The sequence below is a fragment of the Lampris incognitus genome, chromosome 13 (genome assembly GCF_029633865.1).
Source record: "Lampris incognitus isolate fLamInc1 chromosome 13, fLamInc1.hap2, whole genome shotgun sequence".
Taxonomy (NCBI): domain Eukaryota; kingdom Metazoa; phylum Chordata; class Actinopteri; order Lampriformes; family Lampridae; genus Lampris; species Lampris incognitus.
Window position 1 is genome coordinate 25,697,601 of NC_079223.1, and position 25,401 is coordinate 25,723,001.

The 25,401-nt window shown below is 40.4% G+C and overlaps 2 protein-coding genes across 2 annotated transcripts in view; one reads left to right on the top strand and one right to left on the bottom strand.

Moving 5' to 3' along the window:
* The window catches only part of glud1a (glutamate dehydrogenase 1a), a 39,297-nt gene extending 16,092 nt beyond the window's left edge, over positions 1 to 23,205 (bottom strand). The window contains exons 1-3 of the mRNA XM_056291714.1: positions 22,625 to 23,205; positions 2,564 to 2,644; positions 2,280 to 2,335 (exon numbers count right to left, since the gene is read on the bottom strand). Of these exons, the coding sequence (XP_056147689.1) occupies positions 2,280 to 2,335; positions 2,564 to 2,644; positions 22,625 to 23,027 (540 nt within the window). The 5' untranslated portion in view covers positions 23,028 to 23,205. The remainder of the gene's footprint in view (positions 1 to 2,279; positions 2,336 to 2,563; positions 2,645 to 22,624) is intronic.
* shld2 (shieldin complex subunit 2) overlaps positions 23,157 to 25,401 on the top strand; it is a 35,622-nt gene continuing 33,377 nt past the window's right edge. Inside the window, exon 1 of the mRNA XM_056291711.1 lies at positions 23,157 to 23,288. The gene's annotated coding sequence lies outside the window, so the exon portion shown is untranslated. The remainder of the gene's footprint in view (positions 23,289 to 25,401) is intronic.

Genomic DNA, 25,401 nt, shown 5'->3' on the forward strand with positions numbered 1-25,401 from the left:
CTCGGATCGGCAGAGGGGCTAGAGCAGTGACTGGGACAGCTCGGGAGGGGAGTAGGGTAATTGGACGGGTAAAATTGGGGAGAAAAAAAGGGGGGGGGTCTCCAGCATCCTCATGACCCTGAGAGCAGGATAAGCGATTTGGATAATGGATGGATGGGGGGAAAAAATTGCATGCTGACAATTTGGATTTTGTATTTGGACATAGGAGATAAGTAGTGTGTATGACCCACTGCTTCACTGATATCTACTGAAGTAGTTTAAAATGTCAGTAAAATTGTCAGTAAACGTGCCGTGCATCCACTACCTTTCTATTAGGGTACGCGGGTGACGTCACAGATGCGGAACTCACAGTGGTATAGGCCTGTCAGATAGCATTTGAAATTCGAATGTACATTCGAATTATGGTAATAATATTCGAATTTGAATATGAAAATATGAAATTCGATTTTTTGTAATATATTTTTTTAATATATTTTTCCCCCTTATTAATATTATTATTATTAATGCACACACGTTTAAATGGAAATAAATGATGGTTTCGTGAAACGTATTTTATGAAAATAAGCATAGCCTACATCCGTAGTAAAACCGGAAATTAAAAAGCTCTTGTCAGTTCCCACGCCGAGCGGGCGGGCTCATAGAACACAGGAAATGGCGGAATCCGAGAAGAACGTTGGCTGTGACCCAAGCGCTAGCACTAGCACATCTCCTGCGAGTCATTCATACTCCACAACATCTGAGAAGTTACGTATGGAAATTCTTTGGGTTTTGGGCTGTTAATGGGAAAATCGAAGAGAGAATATATCCACACCTCGGGAAGATGACTCAGAGATACCTCGCCGTGCCAGGGACATCCGTGCGCTCTGAGCGTGTCTTTTCTGATGCGGGAAACATAGTCACCAAAAAAAGGAGCGCTCTCGAGTCTGAACACGTGGACGCTTTGGTTTTTCTCGCAAACCACTATTAGCACAACTTCTTATACTACTACAGTGAGTAGGACTCTTGATTTTATTTTTTTAAGCCCCGTGGGTCATGGATAATTTACTATGCCTATGTTACTTACGGTAAATTCGTTAACACCATCTGGCCTTTTCCTAGTCAGATTTATTTTACTTGTATGTTACTTAGAGTAGGCCCTAGTTAACATCATCTGGCCTTTTCCTAGTCAGATTTATTTTATGTTTAGGGGTGCTCAACAACAGTTTTTGGACTAATATGTGCGGACACTGTGCTGGAGTTGTATGTTGTCATAAATATGCTGTTAATAAAAACACGGGCTACAATAGACTTACTCTCTCTGCATTGATTTTTGGGGGTGATATGCAAATTCAAGGTATTCGAATGCCATTCGAACCTCAGTGTGTAATATTCGTTATTCGTTCGAGGCCTATTTTTGGCATTCGTTCACAGCTCTACAGTGGTATCGCGGCACTGAGTGGCAAAAAGACTGAGTGACCGTGTTAATGTCCAGCTTGAATACAGCAAAAACGCATCTAAAATGGGAAAGAGCTGTTGTGCAATAGACTGCACTAATAGATTTCACAAGAAATAGGAGTTATCTTTTTACAGATATAAGGAAACTCTTCTTTTTTTTATATAAATATCAGGAAACTCGATTTGTGGCCAAATGTTAATGTCCACGGACCACTGGTTATTTGGTAAGCTGTACGGGTCACTGTCAAGTCCAACTTCCTTTAATTTAAGCAGATAATCTTGCGTTATAATCCCGGGTTCACCGTTTCCCCTACTAGAAGCAGCCATGTTGCGGGATGTTTTGCCACTCACTGCGACTGAGGGGGCGTGTTCCAGTAGGAAAGTGATGTCAATGCATACCCTGTATAGGAATTAGTTTGTTCTCTCTGGTTTGCTTTGTTGTTGTTATTCTCATCTCTGAATCATAGAGAGCAGAACTTAAGTAGAATTAGACAAATCTGATAGCAATCTAAGCAAATATGAATATGTTTGATCATCCACTCCAGTTTGGTGTGTCAAGGAAATATGTCACATTCTAACAGAAAGAATTCAGTATTTGACTGGTGATGATTTGGAGGAGTAGGAAGAGGAGGAGGAAAAACAAGGTTGCTCTGAAAGACTCGAATTTCTGGTTTAGTTGTTTTAGTAACATGAGTGTTTAAACACATGAGGAAACAAAATGTTCTGCTGATACTTCATCTATCAAATGAAACCACCACCCTGAAATCATGTTACCAATGTGACCAAACTCATTACTGCAACAGAAATGAAGGTAAATGAGTTTGATTCCCTGAAGAGTAACTTACAGAGTAATGCTTTGGGTTGATCTTCACTCCAGCTTTGGCTCCACCAAACGGAACATCTGAAAATTAATGAGAACATTAATATCACAAAGAACAAAAAAAACAAAACAACAATTATAAATCAATATCAAATAGCACCAAAAATGGTGCATATGAAAAACAGTTAGAAATCAATATCAATATCGGCAAAAAACATTTGGATGTTAACAATCATGTGACATGTGTACATGTAACATATATAATATAGATATGTATGTGTGTGTGAGACAAGATAAAAAAACATTTACCAACGACAGCACATTTGTATGTCATCAGGGAGGCCAGAGCTTTCACTTCATCTACCGACACATCAGTACTGTATCGAATACCTGAAACATACACACACACACACACACACACACACACACACACACACACACACACACACACACACACACACACACACACACACACACCAGTGTTACCAGTGTTACCAGGCTGGTCTTTGCTACCAGCTAATTTTTTTTTTTTTATAACGACATCTGGCTACCCACCCACAGACACAGCCTGTCTGTGTCTGTAGGGACGCCCGACAAAGCCGGAGGTAACACGGGGATTCGAACCGACGATCCCCGTGTTGGTGGGCAATGGAATAGACTGCTATGCTACCCGGACGCCCTTGACCAGCTAATCTGTGCTAGTCATCCATCCATCCATTATCCAAACAGCTTATCCTGCTCTCAGGATTGTGGGGATGCTGGAGTCTATCCCAGCAGTCACTGGGTGCAGGTGGGGAGACACCCCGGACAGGCTCCCAGGCCATCACAGGGATCGCCAGGTAAAGCATGCAGCTGTCACGTTTCAGAATAGTCATATTATGATATTTTCTAGTCATTACGTGCTTCAGGGCAGGGAAAAAAATGTCTGAGAACAGCTCCAAAAATGAAAGTCACCAAGCATCAAACCTGAACATGATCAGTGTTGGAGAATGTGTGTTAATACGTCTGCTGGTCATTTTCATATTTTTTGAGAGTGGGCTAATATTTCTTCTTATTGGGTAGACGTGGTAACAGAGATAAAATCAACAGTCAGCTCAGAGCTTGATTTTAATTTCAGTATTATGTATAGAGCTGCACAATATATCGAAAATGTACCTTCTATATCAACATGTGCTACACACATATCGCAAAAGACCGCTTGAACTGCGACAAAGGGTTTAATATGCACGAGCCATGCATTCACACTCTGCATACTAGAAAAGTGCTATATAAATAAAGTTATTAATATTATTACAAGGAGTTTGTGTTGACTTTGCTGCCCCCTTCTGGAAAAAATGTGGTAGTGTCACTTGGCGGATTCCGCCTCAGTAACAACAAAATATAATGTAAAAAATAAAATTCTAACATTAGTTACTCACTCTGGAAAACTGGTAAGACGTCAGTTTTAAATTGACTGTTATGTAATCATTTATAATATAAACTCATAGTAGCTGCTTTAAATAGGCCCAAATATTCTGTTTAAGTGATGAAGCCCTGAGGAGTACCTGTACTGAGGGTAAAAGGGTATGAGGTTAGGTTATTAACCTTCACCCTCTGTGGCCTGTTCCACAGGAAGCTCTGAATCCAGTGGCATATGGCTGGGTTAATGTTCATATCCAAGAATATGGTAAAGAGTTTGAGTGGGGAACTAAAGTCTATGACCAGGATGCATGTGTAGGTGTTTGGCAGTTCCAGGTGTTGCAGGGCATGGTAGAGGGCTATGCTAACTCATCCTCAGCAAACCGGTTGGCTTGATAGGCAAATTGATATGGGTCCATCATTGGAGAGGTGCAAGATTTCAAGTGTGACAGGATGACACGCTTAAATGCTTTCATGGCTATACTAGATGTTAGGGCAACTGGTCTGAAGTCACTGAGGCAGGTGATCTTTGAGGACTTTGGCACAGGAATGATGGTAGACAGTTTGAAGCACCGTGGGACTGTACATCGGCTTAGAGAGGTGTTAAATATGGTGGAAAATATTGGAGCCAATTGTCCTGCACAGCGGCTCAGCAAAGCAGGACTGATGCTGTCTGGCCCTGCTGCTTTCTTAATGTTCAGCTTCTTGAATGTTCCTCTCACCTCAACCTCCTGGATGCAGAAGGGTGGCATTGGAGTGGAAGTAGGGGGGATGAATGGTGGAATAGGTTTTTCAAACCTTGCCGAAGCCGGGGGGGTTACTGCTTGATCAGGGACCGATTGTTCCAGCCATGTCTCGGTAAAGCAGAAGGCTGAGCAGTCTCTGTAGTCTGTCGGTTTGTGTTAATGACAAAAGTTCATCCATTTTATTTTTGAGGGATCGCACGTTGGATAAGATCAGTGCTGGTAGTGGGGGGCAATAGGGCCGTCTCCTGAACCTGGAGAGCACCCCTGTTCTTCGTCTCCTTGTGCTAGATGTATTTTCCCCAGGGTGGCGATCCAGTGTTGTTTACAACCAGTATACCCTCTGGAATGTTGGCAGATAGTCCCAAATTGCCAAATTTAGTCCTCCTGATGTACAGCAACTCCTCGCGGTTGTATTTCCATAGACATGATACTTTTCTGACATAAACTATACACAAAAGTGCAAGACACAGCAGCAGAGCAGGAACCAGGGCAAACCTCATGGTGGCCATCTTGGATGAGGCACCTGGAGAAACCCAATTCTCATGTGAGACTTTTATTTGCTGACTTTTCTTCCGCTTTTAACAAGATGCAACCTCACATTTTGATCGAGCGGCTTGCTTATTTTAATTTACCTGATCAGCTTTTAATGTTGCTTTTAAACTTTTTAACAGACAGAACAGAATCCAGCAGGTTTTAGCTACTGGAGTTAGTTGTGTCCAATGTCCTGGTCTCAAACATGGGCTCACCCCAGGGTTGCATTCTTTCCCCTCTGCTTTTTATTTTGTATACAGACCGCTGCAGGTCTTCTAAAGAGGGTAGCTACCTGGTGAAAGTCTCTCACAATACCGCACTTTTGTCTCTTCTTCAGGGCTCGGAGTCAGATCATGGCTGTGCCCTACCTGCCTTTGTTGATTGGTGCGATGATAACACCCTTGAATTTAATGTGTCAAAAACTAAGAAACGTATCACTGATTTTAGGAGAAAGTGATAAACACAAAGCTAGCGCTATACATGGCGAGGATGTTCAAATTGTTGGCACAAGTACTTGGGAACCGTGTTCGACTCCCAACTCAAGTTCGATGTGAACATAGATTCGATTGTCAAGCGTGGACAACAAAGAATTTACTTACTGCGGAAGCTTCACTCCTTTAATGTCTGTAAAACCATCTTATGTATTTTCTACCAGTCATTTATTGAAAGTCTTAACTATTTCCTCTATTTGTTGGTTTAACGGGTTGTCTGTGGAAGACAGGAATAGCCTAAACAGTATCGTTAAGGTCTGCTCCAAAATAATCGGAGTCCAGCAGTGATACTTGTGCCTCCTCTGGGAGAAACGTGTGGCCCGGAAAGCAAAAGGAGTTATTAGCCAATCTGACCACGTCTTGTCCAGTGAATTAACTGTAATCCCCTCAGGCTGGTGCTATAAAGCGCCCCCTAGGAAAACAAATCACTATTCTAAGTCCTTCGTTACTTCCGCTATCAGTCTGTAAAATGCCAGGAGCAGTTATTTTAAATTGATGCTTTTTTTGTTTTAAACCACAATAGTTGGTTTGTCTTTGTCTGATTTTCGCATGGCTTGTGGGCCTATACGTTCACTGAATGTAGTAGTGTATGTAAAGTTCAATGCATCTTGGGATGCTTCATTTGTTTATTCTATTCTTAAATTTATGTGCGCTTTTGTCCTTCGCCTGGTCCTCGTGTGAGTCTGCATGCACGGCCACACGAGGGTGCCGGTGTGCATCGCTTGCCCATGTACCGATCTATCTATTGTCTCTGACATACTGCTGATTGCCGCTTGTCTGTGAGTTTGTGTATGGTCTGGGTAGATTGTGGAACTGAGTTGCCCTTCTGGGATAAATAAAGTTGACTGAATCTGAACCCGAAAAAATACTAGCAAGTAGTAAAAAAGCAATAACCAGGAAATGGCTGAGTAAAGAGTCTCCAACAATCCCCAAATGCATAGTAATAATTCAGGAAATGTACATTATGGAATGATTTACTTTTTCTCTGAAACATACCACTAAAAATTTTGAAAAATACTTGAAATATTATTTGACACCGAAATGATTTCTTTATTATATATTTATTTTGTTTAGAAAACTATTTTATTTCCTTCTGTACTAAGGCTAACAGAATGGACTTCAGGTTATCAATCTCGGAACTCCTGGGGACAACGGCCAATATTTTAGGGTTTCAGGTGCAACTGCTGGCTGCTCGCTTCAGTTTCCTATGAAGACTTCCTCTTCTGTGCACCTGTCATTGTTTACAGTCGGATTAGCAACATCAGACACGAGAAAGGAGTTGGAGTTGAGAGACGACGTCTATGACCGGATTGTTTCACAAGCAGTCAACACGAGTCAAATGTTTCTCCACACAGTACACAAACATCGATACTTTTTGTTGGTGTTTTGGGTCCAGACGACATTTCACCCAGCGTATTCCACCTCTTTCGCCCCCCATATGCACTGTTACCAACATGCAACCAAAGCATGTTCCTGAAGAAATCACCGCCAACTCAGACGTGACTGGTAAATACCACTCAAAGGAAACCAGAATGCTTCTGATACCAAAACCTTGACCCGTGCCTACAGATTATAGTATGTATAATGTATGATTGTATGTATGTATGTATGTATGTATGTATGTATGTGTGTGTGTGTGTGTGTGTGTGTGTGTATGTATATATAGTATATATATATATATATATATATATATATATATATATATATATATATATATATATATAATACATACACAGAGAGAATTATAAACACACACACACACACACACACACACACACACACACACACAGAATCTGTTAATACAGGAATATGAATGAATGGAAGACCCCTCCCTCCTTAAAAATACCCTGGCTTTGCATGAGTCGAGGTTATGGATCATAAGGACCTCTATGATTTCAAAGGACAATCATGGACATAAAGGACCCACAGACCTTGCCGCTGCATTGTAACTCAACTTCTTCTCATTTCCTGTTTTACACGATGTCAAGCATTTCACCTTACCTATGATGACCCTGTCTGTTGTCCCTTGGTCTGTATGTTCTGTTTTTGTAAAAAAAATAAAAATAGAAATAACATTTGAAAAAACATGTAAGAGAACAGGAGATGGTTTGTGACGTGTGCTGAGTATCCTGAGCCACACTTTCTCTGAGTATCTCAACCAAGATGACTCCATAACCCAGTCCTCCTTTGCACAGCACAGGAACAAACCACACAACATGAGTCAAACGTTTCTCCACACAGTACACAAACATAGATACTTTTTGTAGGTATTTTAGGTCCAGATGACATTTCACCCAGTGTGTTCTGCCTCTTTCGCTCCCCACACGCACTGTTACCAACATGCAACCAAAGCATGTTGGAAAAGCACAGGAAAAAAACCACACAAAATGGCCACAGAGCGAGTGAGAGAGAGATAGAACGACGTTTGTGTGTGAGGGGTGGAGGTAGAGCGAGGCCTCGCCCTCAGCCTGCCAGCAGAATGAGTCACTCCAGCTCTCAGCCAACCATCAGGGTGTGGTCCCATCAACTAGGCTATTACACTAATGTTACTGAGGCCTGCTCCACCAGCCATCGTCTAAAGCTGTTGGTAACATACAAATCCGCTGGACTCTCAGCTGGGTTAGTAACTGTGGTCAAAACTCGCAGCCCGAGATGAGTCGGTTTCAAACTAAAAAGATGAATGTGATGTGAGAGAAAAGCTTTCTGACAGTTTGAACTGGGTTCAAATCATGACAGCAGCTAAACAAACATGCATTCACTGACTGCTCCAGTCCAGGAAGACACAATGGAGCTGTTCCACCTGGCTTGCTGCTGAAATGACAAAACAAACACAGCCAACCTCAGAGTTGGGTGGGTACATATGTCAGCGCTGATGGAGGCTGTATGCTGGTTTAACCACTGCACTTAGGATCCATCCCAACAGCTTCTGTCCCAAATCAACCAGGAAATAACCAACAGCTTCCTGCATGGAAATTCAAATAACTTCCATCAGCAACATCCAACAAGTACAACCTTTAATACACAACCACCTACTACACCTACAATTACCACATCTAAATTCTCTTCTTCTACTTCTTCAAATAACATTACTTTGACATCTAATACCATTACTGCTATCCCTTATCACTACTATTATTACTATTATTACCACCACCATCACTTAAACATCATCTAGTCTGCTTGCTGAAAACATTCAATACTACTACTATAAACAGAGACGTCCTCCGCAAGTACAAAGATAATAAGTTGTAGGGATTAGCTCACATTCAGGAGTGCTTGGCTTTCAGCTATCTGTCAGTATCAACCTGCACTGACAGGAGAAAGAGGAAAAGGGCTGTTTGTAATGGTTTCATGACTAATCTGTGAATTATTCCCTTATTTTCCCTTTATTCTGTGAATAAAGGGAAAATAAGAAGAAATAACATAAACCTTATTTAACATCAGGTTACAGGAAACACCATCAAAAGGTGTGTTATCAGTCATGATTCAAGACATAATGACTTAGTCTAATTAAGGGCATGCCACAGTCTAACTGGTCAACAACACTATCTTCAATGACCTCAATGGGTTAGCCACCTCACAGCCCATTAAACTCATCTCAAACCATAGGCAAGAACTTGAAACTGGCTCCTCATCAGTCTGCTAACCTTAAAGGCTCCGCATACTTCAAACAAACAGTTTTATATCTGCACCGACACACACAACACCTTTACTGAACTCACTAAACCATCGTACATGTGCATCGTATATCCAGGCTGCTCCCCCCAAAGCCTCTGTTAGCTCCCTTTGTAAATTCAGATTTTTCTGGATGTGTTGAAAATCAGGACACCAAAGGTAAAAAAAACATGGATCCAGCCAAAGACTCAAGAGTTCCTCTCTAAAGCTCCTCATGGTGAGCTGTGAGCTGTCTGTGTGCTGGAGGAAGTAATGATAACATGGAGATTCATCCATCTCCAGTGAGAAAACCTGCTATCATGATAACAGGTTTTTTTTTGTAGTTTATGTTTTGTAGCGCACCGCATCAAGTCTGAGTTGGTTTTACTTTACTGCTATGTGTTAATAGGCACACATGAAACAAACCCAAGACTTTGCTTTGTTTTAGGTTGACTGACTGATCCTAAGCACCACCTTTCTTTCCCTGATTCTGGATTCACAGCTGAGTGACCGTTGCACGCCACCATGACCCAGTCAACCCTCTTGAGCACTGTGTCTGATCTGTACTCAGCAATGAGGACAAAGTAAATCCGAGATGGATAAAAGATGGTGTACCTGAGGAACATGGAAAAATGATATCCAGTATCTCCATCCAGTAGAAGGTGTCATTTTTCATCCATTTTAAAAATTGAAAGTGAATTTATGGGATTGATGCGATAACTGGTGTGACTGGAGCCATATTTCATGGAGAGCTGTTGGCACTCAGTTAGGTTAGATTGTAGAGAATAAAATTTCCTTCAATGTCAGCTGGAGGCTCTATTGTCAGCTTTATGAAGAAAAAGTTTCCTGACCTCCACAAACTATCAGTTATAACTTGTGGCAGCTGGTTAAACTGGTTGTGGTAGCTGGTTAGATGGCATGGGCATTGCCTCATTAGAGAAGAGTAAAATGATAGAGAAAGGAACAGTATGTACTGGTGGGTGGAGATTGGGATCACTTAGATCTCTGATATCAGTAAAAAAAAAAAACTAAAAAAAACACAATACTGTTCACTTGTCATTGGAAGATTAATGAAAATGTACAGTCGGTCTTATCTCATTATGTTTGAGCCACGGGAGTCTGAGGCATGAAATGAGTGACCCCCAAAACAATATGCTCAGGCTCTGAAATACAACAGAAGAGAGACACACTTTCATAGCACACTGCTCAAAGTCAGGGACACCTCCCTGACTTTGAGCAGCAGTGTGTTTGTGTGTGTGTTTGTGTATATATATTATATATATATATATATATATATATATATAATCCAGTGAGTCAAGTAAATTCTTTATGAGACAGTACAAGCCTGTTTCATGCCATACGCAATCATCAGCTGTCAATAAAGCTACTCCGACAGCTGATGATTGCTTATGGCATGAAACAGGCTTGTACTGTCTCAAAGAATTTACTTGACTCACTGGATTCTATATATATATATATAGATATATATATATAGATATACACTACCGTTCAAAAGTTTGGGATCACCCAAACAATTTTGTGTTTTCCATGAAAAGTCACACTTATTCACCACCATATGTTGTGAAATGAATAGAAAATAGAGTCAAGACATTGACAAGGTTAGAAATAATGATTTGTATTTGAAATAAGATTTTTTTTACATCAAACTTTGCTTTCGTCAAAGAATCCTCCATTTGCAGCAATTACAGCATTGCAGACCTTTGGCATTCTAGCTGTTAATTTGTTGAGGTAATCTGGAGAAATTGCACCCCACGCTTCCAGAAGCAGCTCCCACAAGTTGGATTGGTTGGATGGGCACTTCTTTGAGCAGATTGAGTTTCTGGAGCATCACATTTGTGGGGTCAATTAAACGCTCAAAATGGCCAGAAAAAGAGAACTTTCATCTGAAACTCCACAGTCTATTCTTGTTCTTAGAAATGAAGGCTATTCCATGCGAGAAATTGCTAAGAAATTGAAGATTTCCTACACCGGTGTGTACTACTCCCTTCAGAGGACAGCACAAACAGGCTCTAACCAGAGTAGAAAAAGAAGTGGGAGGCCGCGTTGCACAACTGAGCAAGAAGATAAGTACATTAGAGTCTCTAGTTTGAGAAACAGACGCCTCACAGGTCCCCAACTGGCATCTTCATTAAATAGTACCTGTTAGAGCCTGTTTGTGCTATCCTCTGAAGGGAGTAGTACACACCGGTGTAGGAAATCTTCAATTTCTTAGCAATTTCTCGCATGGAATAGCCTTCATTTCTAAGAACAAGAATAGACTGTGGAGTTTCAGATGAAAGTTCTCTTTTTCTGGCCATTTTGAGCGTTTAATTGACCCCACAAATGTGATGCTCCAGAAACTCAATCTGCTCAAAGAAGTGCCCATCCAACCAATCCAACTTGTGGGAGCTGCTTCTGGAAGCGTGGGGTGCAATTTCTCCAGATTACCTCAACAAATTAACAGCTAGAATGCCAAAGGTCTGCAATGCTGTAATTGCTGCAAATGGAGGATTCTTTGACGAAAGCAAAGTTTGATGTAAAAAAAATCTTATTTCAAATACAAATAATTATTTCTAACCTTGTCAATGTCTTGACTCTATCTTCTATTCATTTCACAACATATGGTGGTGAATAAGTGTGACTTTTCATGGAAAACACGAAATTGTTTGGGTGATCCCAAACTTTTGAACGGTACTGTATATATATAGATATATATATATATCTATATATATATCTATATATATATATATATATATATATATATATATATATATATATATATATATATATATATAGATATATATATATATATATATATCTATATATATATCTATATATATATATATATATATATATATATATATATATATATATATATATATATATCTACTTGACTAACTGGATTTGCTCCTTATTTATTGAGCACTATCCCTACCGTTGAGTGTTTCTTTTAACAAAGTTATATATATATACTTAGCACAAAAAGTAAGGAAATTTGTGTTTGGTAGATTATTTCTTTGTTGTAACAATCTACTACTACTACTTTTGGCAGCTCCCGTTAGGGGTCGCCACAGCGGATCATGTCACAATGCTTCTTGGCAATAAATCTTATACCGTTGGAAAGCCTGTTTATTTCCCTTTTAAATGGTGCCACATTTGTAAGGAACATGCATTTGTGAGATGAGCAGCAGAGTTGAGTATGTGGGTTGCGCCCATGAAAAATTTGCCAAGTCTTCTCTGCCAATGTCAAACAGCTTATTTTGCTGTTGCTATTGACTTTTGTTTTGAGCTTCTGGTACCCCAGGTGCTGACAATCAGGTGTCTGATAGAAGATTTATTGCCAAGAAGCATTGTTACAACAAAGAAATAATCTACCAAACACAAATGTCCTTACTTTTTGTGCTAAGTTTATATATATATATATATATATATATATATATATATATATATATATATATATATATATATATATATATATATAGACCTCCTCCATCCATCCACTGCAGGGACAACTGCTCAGTGGATGAACAGGATTAGGACAGCTCAGGTTGGATGGTGTGGAGCCAAAGCAAGAGAGGTAAGATTCATCATCATCATCATCGGATTGCTCTTTGTCAGGGACCTTCCCCTTGACCTTGCTGCTATGGGTGAACCTACCAGGAACACAGCTCCAGACATCATTGCTCTTGGGATCTCAGAACCATGCAAGCTTCTCCACCACAACAAGGTGACAATCCACAGAGAAGAGAGGCAAGATTAAGATGGTTTGGACATGTGTGGAGAAGACATGCTGGGTATACTGGCAGAAGAATGATGAAGATGGAGCTACCAGGCAAGAGGAAAAGAGGTTTATGGATGTGGTGAGGGAGGACATGCATGTGGTTGGCGTGACACAGGAAGATGCAGAGGACAGGAAGAGATGGAAATGGATGATGCGATATGGCGACCCCAACAGGAGCAGCCCAAAGAAGAACAGCCTTTCAGAAACAAGCTTATGAAGAATTAATGAAAAATCCAACCAATGTTCACAAACTACGCAGTAGTAGAACAAATAGTCAACTGGATCGACAGTATTCCACTTTAGGGAGTAAACCCTTCCTCCAAATAAAACTAATCAATTATTAGTTTATAACTATAACTCACTACCCTCTGCCTGTCTAAAGTAACATGCAGGGTATAGGTATGAGCCAGGCTGTCCCATTCTGCGACTTTCCTAATGATCTGACAAGAGCTACAATGAGCGCACCAACATTTATTTTTAACCAGCTAAAAGAGCCAAAGCAAGATAAATTCATTCATTAAATCATTATTTTGACTCAAGCAGAGGTGAAGCTGGTAGGGCCAGCAAGGTCTTCTCTGCTGGCCTATCAGTCTCAGACTTCTGCTTTTCTCAAATGCAATATTGTGCCCACACTTAAGCATAATATATAAGTGTCCTGATATGGTTCCATCATTTTATCCATTTATGTTTCTCTGAATATCTCTTGCTGAATCTGAAATGTGTACTCTAGATTAGCATATTTTTCAACCAAACAAATTCTGATATAAGCTTAACTGAGCAGGTTGTTGTACTTAGCAGGGAAAGTCTCATTAATTCAAGCACAAAAATAGTATTTTTTCCTTCCTTTGACAAGAGCTATTTGTTTTTAAAGACCCAGTCCAATGAAAATTGTGTTTTCCAATCCCATTGTAAGGTTTATCAATGTAAATTTACCCAAAATATTAGAAATGCTGTTGTTATTTAGACCTGACTAAAGCCCACTGAGAAACTCTACTCCTGGTTGTCAACATAATTAAACCATTGTACATAACCAATCTGTTTCTGGTAATAAAAGTGCATCATCGAACACCAGGGACTTGATTGAACAATCAAAGAATTCAGTCTGTCAGTTGGTCTGTCTTTGAATAGTTTGCCTAGCAACACCATGCAAGTTAGCAAGGTAGCTAGCGAGCTATCAATAGAGTCTTGTGAACTTAGGGCCACACCCCTTTGACCTCTAAGAACTGGCTGATTTTAGAGATAGTGTGTTTAAATAGTTTTAAGAAATTATATTTCTATGCAAAAAAAAAACAAAAAAAAAACACTCCTGACATTAACGTTTCACAATACAACTTATATGACTAAATTAAAATCACTGGATTGGATTTCTAATTAACCAGCCATAACAGCCAAAGCAAGACAAAGCATACATTTGTTGACCATTTATGCCGGTAGCCATACCAACATGTGCCCTGGCTCTGCCAAATGATAGAAGCTACGCAGCTGTGGGCTTGACTAGTACTTGGATGGGAGACCTCCCGGGAAAACTGAGTCGCTGCTGGAAGTAGTGTTAGTGGGCCAGTAGGCGGCAGTCTTCCCTCTGGTCCTAAATAAACAACAAAAATCCCAGTGCAGTGACTGGGACACTGTGCTGTAGGAGATTCCGTCCTTCAGATGAGACATTAAACCGAGGTCCTGACTCATTGTGGTCATTAAAGATCCCATGGCACTTATCACAAAGAGTAGGGGGTCCCATGGTGTCCTGGCAAAATTCCCAACCTGGGTCTCTCCATCTGGCCACCTAATCATCCACCTGTGTAATCTGCTCAATGATTCCTCCCTCTGCACTTCAAGCTAATGTGTTGTGAGCATTCTGGTGCAAAATGTCTGCCATGCATCACCCAGGTGGGTGCTACACATTGGTGGTGGTTAAGCGGAGTTTCCCCCCTTCAATGTGAAACGCTTTGGATGTCTAAAAGCGCTGTATAAATGTAATCCATTATTGTTATCATTATTATTATTATTATGTAAACGCATTAGATGAATGCATCAACCACACACACAGCCCTGGTGCAGACAGGAGAAAGTTAACTTTCTGTCCATGTCCAAATACTCTGCTGCATACACCGTTTCAGAACTGTCAAAAGAATTGTTTTTCCCCAGTCAAGAGTAGATGACTCTTGAACTGGTTAAAGAACAGTATGAAAGGTATTTGCCCCCTTAGTTACTCAAGCAAACAATTAACCAAATTTAACTGATCATTGGATTTAATTAGAACAGACACACACAGGCTTGATTACTGCCAACCCTGGTGAATCTAAACATGACTTACAGAACCTTACCATCAATGTGACGGAGGCTACAAGGTCTCAACAAGCAGCAAACTATGCCATCAAAAGAAATTCTGGAAGAAATGAGTAAAAAGTTGTTTAGCTATATCAGTCTGGAAAGGGGTACAAAGCCATTTCTAAGGCTCTGGGACTCCAGTGGATGATATTGAAAGCCTTTGTCTCTAAATGGAGAAAACGTGGAACCGTAGTGAATCTTTCCATGAGTGGCCAGTCTGTCAAAATACCTCCAAGGGCACAGCAATGATTCTTCCAGGAAGTCACAAAAACCCAGGGCAACATCTAAAGAACTGTAGGTCTCTCTTGCCTCAGCTAAGGTCATCATTCATGATTCAACAACAAGAAAGAGACAGGGCAAAAATTGAATTCATGGGAGAGTTGCAAGGGACAAACCACTGCTAGCTAAGAGAAACATTCGTGCTCATCTCACATTTGCAAAAAAGCACATTGATGACCCGCAAGCCTTTTGGGATAATGTTCTGTGGACGGACGAGTCAAAAATGAACCTATGAAAGACACTGGTCCCGTTATGTCTGGCGTAAAGCAAACACAGCATTTCATAATAAGAACATCACACCAACAGTCAAACATGGTGGTGGTAGTGTGATGGTGTGGGGATGCTTTGCTGCCTTAGGGTCTGGAAGACTTGCCATAATGGCAGGAAACATGGGTTCTACTCTCTATCAGAAAATTCTGAAGGAGAATATCCAGTCATCAGTCTGTGATCTGGATCTGAAGCTTGAGTGTAATTGGGTAATGCAGCAGGACAATGATCCAAAGACAAAAGTAAATCTACCTCAGAATGGCTCAAAAGAAACAAAAGGAAGGTGTTGGAGTTGCTCAAAGTCCTGATTTGAACAACATCGAGATGCTGTGGCAGGAACCTAAACAAGCAGTTAATGCACGAAAAAATTCCCATGTTGCTAAATTATAGCAATTCTGCAAAGAAGAGTGGACCAAAATTCATTGACAGCTACGTGAAAGACTGATCTCCAATTACAGGAAGTGTTTGCAGTTGTTGCTGCTAAAGGTGGCACAACCTTAAGTTAAGGGGGGGCAATTACTTTTCAGATGGGTGATAAGGGTGTTGGATAATTTTTTTCCTTCAATAAATGACATAATCATTTAAAAACTTTATTTTGTGTTTACTCGGGTCTCCTTGTCCTATATTACATTTTGTATGAGGATCTGAAACCATTCATCCATTATCCAAACCACTTATCCTGCTCTCAGGGTCACGGGGATGCTGGAGCCTATCCCAGCAATCATTGGGCGGCAGGTGGGGAGACACCCTGGACAGGCTGCCATGCAATCACAGGGCGCGCGCGCGCGCGCACACGCACACACACACACACACACACACACACACACACACACACACACAGTGTGACAAAAATAAAAATAAGAGAAAATCAGGAAGGAGGAAAATATTTCTTCACGGCATGGTACATACTGATTTTAGTATACTATATTTTTCCAAACTATGAAGATTATAATGTAGTATGCAAACAATGGGTACTATATAAATATGATTATTATTATCATTATCATTATTATATAGTATGTATTACATCTGAAGTATGGATATTTAGACACAAGGGCTGTGTCCCACTGGGTGAAGAAAATGCAGATTTTCCTCTTCTGTTTAGTGACAGAGTGGATAAGCATCCAAGGCATATTGCAGCTCAACACAGATTAATTTTAGATTTCAATTAAATGACCACCATAATCCGTGGTTTGAGGCCAGTTGTATCGAAGAAGTCCAGCATTCTTGGGTTTTCCCAGTCATCAAAAAAGGGCATCGATTTCAAAAATTAAATCATCACTCCTCTCTCCACTGTAATTCCAACAGTTACCTGATGAAGTGGTGATTTGTGTGGTTACCATGGAGACATAGCATGTGCGAGCCTTATACATGTCACGTCCGTCACTTCTGCTGGTTGGCTGAGGATAGTTTTATAGATTTACATACATGTATTCGATTTCATATTTGGGAATCACTATAAGTAAATCTCCAGACGAAAGAATCTCTCGAAAAACATTTTTACCCAAAAGTCGAAAAATTAAAATCCCCTTTTAACTGTTGGTTACAAAGAAACCCTTCTGTTTTGGGTCATTTTTTACTTTCTAAGGCGGAAGGTTTATCCAGATTGGTGTATCCACTTTATCTCTATATGTTGATCAGAAAATATGTGCAGCTATCGACTCACTCTTATTCAAGCTCATTTGGAAATATAAGACGGAGTATGTAAAGAGGAAAACACATTAGACAATATTCCGAGGGAGGTCTTATTGCTTTAGATTTCCAAATTATTAATAGTATATTTAAGAGTAATTGACTAAAACATTGTTTAGTTCATAATGATTCCCCTTGGTTTTTTATTCCCAACTTTGTGCTTAATCAGTGTTGTAGATTAAGGTTCTTGCTTTCCTGTAATTTTATCTCAAGTAAATTACCTGTTAAACTTGTCAACTTCCATAAAAACAAGCCCTTTGACACATTAAAGATTGCTTTCAAGCACAATGTCTCCCCACACACACTTACGTATCTTACGGAGCAATCAACATGTTGCATACAAAAATAAGACCCTATTTCTTAAGGACTGGTATGACCGAGGTATTGTGTATTTCCTAACTTCTAAATGATACGGGGGACCTAGCTACCTATGAAGAATTCATCCAAAAGAGAGGGTTAGAAATTTCTTTCTCTCAGCATTCCAAAGTACTTAAATGTACATCCACTAAATTGCTGTCTTTCATTAAAGCACCATTTTTATATGAACCTTTCTATGGGGTGATTCCTAGACTGTGGCTTGGTGGAAAAGTTCTCAGGGAACATTCTTGTAATAATGCTCATTTCAGAAGTGTTCTTACTTCTATTCAAAGTCAGTATCCAAACTCCTTTCATCGCTGGTAAGGATGCTTCCTAATATGGCTGAACGATTTGGGAAAATAATTTAATTGTGTTGTTTGGTTTTTTTTAGAACAATATTACAATTTAGTATGCTTTTTTTTTTCAAAGTTCATTATCTTCTGTTATCCACTAAACACAGCAATAAATCATTCTATAGTATGACAAACACTACAATCAACATATAAACTGGTCTTTCCTGTATGCCAGGCCTAAGTGTTATGCTGAAATTAGATGAATTGACATGAATAACATATCTTCATTTTAACTATTTAATAGTAAAAAGAAAAACCTTCAATCACAGTAGAATATTGACTGGTTGATTTAACTTCAAGCCTTATAAACATGTATTACAATTATCATGACTTAACTTTTTAATAAAATGTGAAAAAGGAACAACAGAGCAATGCACAGCAACAGGCCTGCTGTGAACATTAATATGAAAATAAATACAAATCTTGCTGATCTCTAGTCAGTAACAGTAACAAATCACACAAACTAAAGTGCAGAAATATGAAAAATAAATCCGTGACTCTACCACGCTAAAAATATTTAGTTAACTCAAAGTTGTTGTAATAAACATGTGGATTGTACATTTTAATAAAATGTAAAAAGAAAAGAAACACTGTGTGAGCATTAACATAAATATCAATCTTACTGATAGCTAGTCAGTAGTATGGCTCTGCCAGCCACTATGTCATCCTGCTGTATAGTTCTCAGTAGCTCACAGGTTTACTTTTGTTTGTTTTTTTTGCCAAGAAAACCAGCATATCGACTTTTGCTGGTTTTAAAGATGAACGAGTACAAGTTACTATATTCCCTCCAGTGCTAAACAGACATTCTGAGGGGGAACTTGTAGCTGGTACACAAAGATACTTGTGGGCCAACTTGCTCAGTCGTGGAAAGTTGATATTGTGAAGCTTCCACCAGGCCAGGGGATCGTCTTCTTCATCGATGGCAGGGGTCATCAGGTAACTGTTCAACTCAGCCTCCATGACATCTTCAGGTTGCACAGGCAAAGCAGGAGATGACAAACTGCTCTTGAAAAAGCTACCGAGAGACTTCTTTTGCCTTTCCCGCAGAGGGCTTTGTACTTTGAGGCTTCAAAACAGTTTCAGCACAGGACCTCTTCTCCCGCCAGATTTAAATAAATAGCCATTAGTTTTGCAGTGAGGGATATATATATGTGTGTGTGTGTGTGTCTATCTATCTATCTATCTATCTATCTATCTATCTATCTATCTATCTATATATATATATATGTATGTATGTATGTATGTATATATGTGTGTGTGTGGATAACATTGTCAGTACCATGTTCAAGAACATTATTATTATGATTATTATTATTATAATTACCTTGGTTCTAATCAACCTAGACAGGTCAGTGTCCTCATCATTTTCTGCCAGGACTGATGTGGCTAGAAGATGGAGAACTGGCCTGAGGTAGAAGATGCTGACATACTCCTCTCCAGAAAGAGCATCAGTAAATTCCTGGAGAGGATGTAGCGCCTTGTGAAAAGACTAACATATCAATATCCTGCCAAGTCCGGATGAGGGGGCATGCATTTCGATCACCTGACAACACCTGGGATATGGCCTTGGTCTGTTCCAGCACTCTTGCAATCATAATTTCTTTGAATCCCCATCTTGTTGGGCATTCAGTTATGAGGGTGTGCTCAGCAAGAGCTCACTCTGTGCCTCAGTGATTGCTGCCTTCCTCTTCCAACTGTGGGAAAGTACCCTACCACAGCACAGCCCTGCTGCTCTTGACACTGTCATTTTCCTTCACATTTTCTGAAAGAAATTAAAAAAGAATTAGTGTACTTCATACAATTTAAGTTTAGTGTTATTAGGCTATCACAAGCACACACACACACACACACACACACACACACACACACACACACACACACACACACACAAAACAGCTACATTAGAAAACATTCATTCAACCATTCTGCATTCTGTTCTTTCTTTAACATTTTCTTCTTCTGACACACACACACACACACACACACACACACACACACATAAATACTGAAAACAACTTCTTACCAATGGCAGGATATAATCAGTGGTTGAAACACTGGAGCCTGGTCCACTTGTTAAGCTGTGCTGCCTTCACCATGTTCGATGCATTGTCCGTCGTTAGGCAGAAATGTTTTTCTTCATCGAGGTCCAAGCTGGCTAGCCCTTCTCTCAGGCTGACTGCAATGTTCTCCCAATAGTGGTCGTCCGGGATAAGCAGTCTGAAGACAGAGAGCTTTGAGGTCGAATTCTTTATTGATGAAATGCAAGGTCAGACTCTGATAGGGTTCTGCTGGATGGCTTGACCACATGTCCATGGTAGTAGCGAAAAATTCCGCTGTTTTTAGCTCCACTGCAACTCTTTTGTCTGCATGTTTTATATAGCTCCAGTATGGTAACCTGTCTAAATATGTGCAGGATGGCATGCTATAAAGTTTATTCAATGTCTTTACCAAAGCTGCAAACCCGGCCTTGGTCACCATGTTGAGGGGCATCATCTTTCCCTATGAACTCCACTATCGCCTGAGTAATTTTGCAGTGCCACTTTGAACCTCGTTCATATTGATACACTCTCGAACATTTCGGTCAGTGATCCCTGCCGGGTGGTATTTTGCCTACTTGACACACCAGTGGTCAGGTTTTTAGCCATGCAATTGTCATACATAGCTTTGTGACACTTTCTTAAATGCTGGAACAGGTTTGTAGTGTTGCCTCATGTTGTAGCTACAGTAGCGAGGCACGTTCTGCACAATACCTGACTGTGCAGCATTTTCTTTCCTAAACCCAAAATAGGTCAAGACAATCGATGTACTGCTCCTCTTTGACACTAAAGTCACCTTTTCAGTGTTCGGTTCAGCCGAGGTCATTTTCACAAGATAGTAACGTTACTGCTAAAATCAAAAGCATAGCATGGCAAGTTGTTTTCTTCATTTACTGCTCTCACTCACATGTCACGTGAGCATAGGGTAGCGTGTGTGTACATGAACCCCACATGGCCATGTGTTTCCGACCTTCTGATTGGTAAGATTGTGTAACATTAACAAATACCTTCTTTCTTTTTTTTAATCGCAGCCTTTACGATGTCGGTTTGAATTCAATTAATCACTCAGCACTAGTTCCTAACATTAGTAGGAATATCTGAACTGAATATTTTTTTTGTCCCCAATAAAATTAAAGAAATTCATATTAAAATTTTACACAGGGGGACCCGGGTAGCGTAGCAGTCTATTCCGTTGCCTACCAACACAGGGATCGCCGGTTCGAATTCCCGTGTTACCTCCAGCTTGGTCAGGCATCTTTACAAACACAATTGGCCGGGTCTGTGAGTGGGAAGCTGGATATGTGGATGTGGGTATGTGTCCTGGTCGCTGCACTAGCACCTCCTCTGGTCGGTGGAGTGCCTTATCAGGGGAGGGGGAACTGGGGGGAATAGCGTGATCCTCCCACATACTACGTCCCCCTGGTGAAACTCCTCACTGTCAGGTGGAAAGAAGCGCCTGGCGACTCCACATGTATCGGAGGAAGCATGTGGTAGTCTGCAACCCTCCCCAACTCGGCAGAGGGGGGTGGAGCAGTGACCAGGACAGCTCGGAAGAGGGGTAACTGGCCGGGTATAATTGAGGAGAAAAAGGGGGAAAAATCCACAAACACAAAAAAAAAACTACACAGATACCATCCATGCAATGAATTCATTCACAATTTTAGACCCGATGTTTCCCCTTTATGTTCCTTCTGCAAAAAGGACGTTGAGTCCATTTCTCATTTATCTTATGTTTGCACTCATCCAAGTAACATTTGGACTCAAATGTCCTTATTAATCTTATAAGGTGTTGGTCCCTATTACAGAAAGTATAGACTTGAATGTAGAGTCTAACAACAGTTAAGCTGATAACTTGATAGAATTGCTGTCCTTTGTGCAAACATCTTATTCACAAGGCCAGATTTCGTCGGTGTCATTCAAACAAAAAACTTGTTTTATGTTGAACTTCAGACATTCAATGATTCTGTCTGTAGAATATTTTAAAAAACAAAAAAGCTTTAAAGACATCTCATCTCTTGGGAAACATCGTGGACACCATTGCCAGGTGACTTAAGTTGGTTTGCAATATTACTTACTCAATTTCTAAGTTGTATCTTTTTCTCTCTTCATTTCTGTATTACGTACCTTTTTACGTTGTAAATTTTTTCTGCTTGTGTATTTTGTGATTAGTTTATTTTATTTTTCCCCAATGCTCCCTGCAATGTTATTGTAATATTGCTGTGTTGTTAATAAAGTACAAAAATAGATTTACTATGCATATTTTAACGTGAGTGAGTTCTAAACAGCATACAATACTGTACAGTATATTCTACTAGTATGTAGTACGCAGCCGAGTATTAGGACACAGCCAGCATCTGTACACAAGCTGCAACTCTTCCTTACGCTCCTCTCAGAGACGGGTCGGTTCAGAGAGGAGCGGAAGAAGGAGCAACAACACACAGAATTACTAGCCTATCTCACCTCCTTTGCAGGGGGTCCGGTGCTGGCTGTGCTGTGCCCGGTAGCCCTCGATCACCTCCCATTCTCCGTTGTCTCGTTTGATGGGGAAACAGACGCTGAGTACGTGGTTACACGGCTTAATAATCTTCAGGATGCCGCGAACTCGGTGCCTCTTCTGCTCCGGTGTCTCCCGGTTCTTCAGATCTTCCACCAGCTTGTCCTCCACGATCTCCGCCCCTCGGTCGAAGAAACCCTCCACCATGCGGAAGAAGTTGGGGTCGTCGTCCCGGTCTACGGCCTGGCTGTAGCTGCGCAGCCGCAGCAGAGACGCAGAGGAGGCCGGGAGCGCGAGCACGGAGTCACCGCAGGCCGAGGCCAGCGCGCCGCCGCCGCGGGTCAGGAAGTCACCGAGACACCGGAACATGTTCTGTGTCCCTCAGTCCGGCTTGGAGAACTACGGAACACACGGAGAAATATATGGAAAACCACTGAACACACGGAGGGTGAATAAATATATGGAGAACCACGGAACACACGGAGGGTGAATAAATATATGGAGATCCACGGAACACACGGAGGATAAATAGAGATATGGAGGAACACCGACGCGGTGGGCAGGAGAACACGGCGACTCCTCCCGTTCCCGCCGCCCCCTTCCTTTGTGAACGCGCATCGTGAAACTAAAGTGAGTATGACTCATTTCGTTTTGATAGTACCTTTATCTGCTCGTTATTCAACAAATAAATGTAAATATAAAAAAACATAATTGGACATTTTAAATTCGATGATTTTTCGTAACCAATTCAAAAAATTCCTATATCCGCGTTCACGTGGGTCGAGAGCCCTACTCACATGCGGCGAGCGCGCACCTCCGAGGGGCGGGGATAATGATCCGACTGAGGGAGGGGCAGAAGAAGCTGTACACCACCTCTTCGTCTCTTTTTTTGGGGGGGGGCTTAAGAACATATAAAGTGCACAATAGTTCACGTTCCACGTTTCCTCTCTAACTCATCTTAAAATGTATTAGTATTTTATATTAAGTACTTATGTCTATGTTATAAATTTATTGATGGTTATGTATCTTATATTTATATCTTTATATTGGCGTTGAAGTCGTCTGGTATCAGACAGTCCATAAATAATCAGACCAATTATCCAGGAGTCTCCAAAAGAGTGCATCCTGATTTTTCTGCTTCTGACAGACTTGTCCTTGCTCAGAAAAACCACAAAAAAAAATCACAAAAGCATCAAAGTACTTGGATTTTTAAAGCTAAACAGTAAAAGTCTGATCGAGCAGGTCAGGCTCATGATTACATCAAGCAATAACAGGAAAGCCATTTTAAAGGGGAGAATATGGAGGGGATAGGGAGTGTTTCTTAATACAGTCTGTGCTGCTGAAGTTTCATGGGGACATCATGTGAATAATGTGTATGAGTATCTTACCAGATGTCTCCACTTTAAATACCAACACTGGTCTCCTTTACAGACTGACTGTGACAGGTGGGGGGAGCCAGCTAGTTGACTGCAACTAGTTGACTGATTACAAAAATCCACATAGAAGCACCAACATCGACATTATCACACAGATAAAATGTAGCCATTTTATTCTCAGCACCAGGGGAACTGTCAGGGCTTTAGTGTCTTGCTGAGATAATAATAAATGTTTAATGATACATTTAATCAGGGCAGATGTTTAATGACATGGGTATATAAAGCTTCAATCCTGAATATCCTGGTTTATTGTACCAGTGTTTTTCCTGTGTAGGTGTTGGTAAGGTGAGTGTTGTCTGAGCTCCATTGCAAATTAATGTGAGTCAGCAGTGCTGTTGTGTCAGAAACGACCCAAAAAAACCTGGTTGAGCCTGAGTTTTACTTATTGATGTTGTGCTATCTGTTGGCAAAGGTCTTCTACCGGCTTGCTCTGTCCTATCTGCTTGTTAGACACAACTTCACTTCTTCAAACTCAACACTACCTGCCTTCTTCCTCATTTGAATGCTATGATGAGGATGAAAAACACTATGCACCCTATAGTTTTTCCGGGCGAAGTCATACCAGACACCAACCATTCCATCAGATGCTACTAAAGTCTGCAGGATTTGATGTTCAAGGATTAGATATTGTTTTAAATACACCAGAAATAAAAAGAATAAAAAAGGAATTTTCTTTGCATGTAAATATTCATGTTTGTAGCTTTGTCTTACCCGTCTAAATTGACTAATATGGTACTGGTGTCTTGCTGTAATTTTCCACCTTGGGCACTTGACTTCATTTATTCTTGAATATTTGCAAAATATAATAATAATATTGTACCACTAAAACGGGGTTGGTTTTAGATTAGATAAGAAATGATTGTATTACACAGTTTTATATTAGAGTTAATTAGATAAGTTTATAAAGTCAATATCAAACAGTTGTCATGTCAGTCAAAAACCTCAAAGGTCTTAATGTAAACTTAATGTAAATATTCCACTACAATATTATCAGTGTTTTGAAGACGTTTACAGAAAATGTCCGACTGTTTGGTAGGACAGTTTGTCACTTGCGAAAGTCAGAGGTGTCATTCAAAGTGTTTGAGCTGTTTATGAACCAGTAAGCAGGGGTCAAAGTTCATCCTAAATAGTGATTTTGATTAGTGATGTACCCAAAGACCCCACCCCCTACCAACAGTAATCTGTGCAAATATAAACTCAGCATGTGCATTTGGTTTAAGTAGACCTTTTAATTCTAATTGCATTGCTTCAAAGGACTGTAAAGACAGCAGCAGAAATCATTAGTATGGAACAACCACAACTTCATA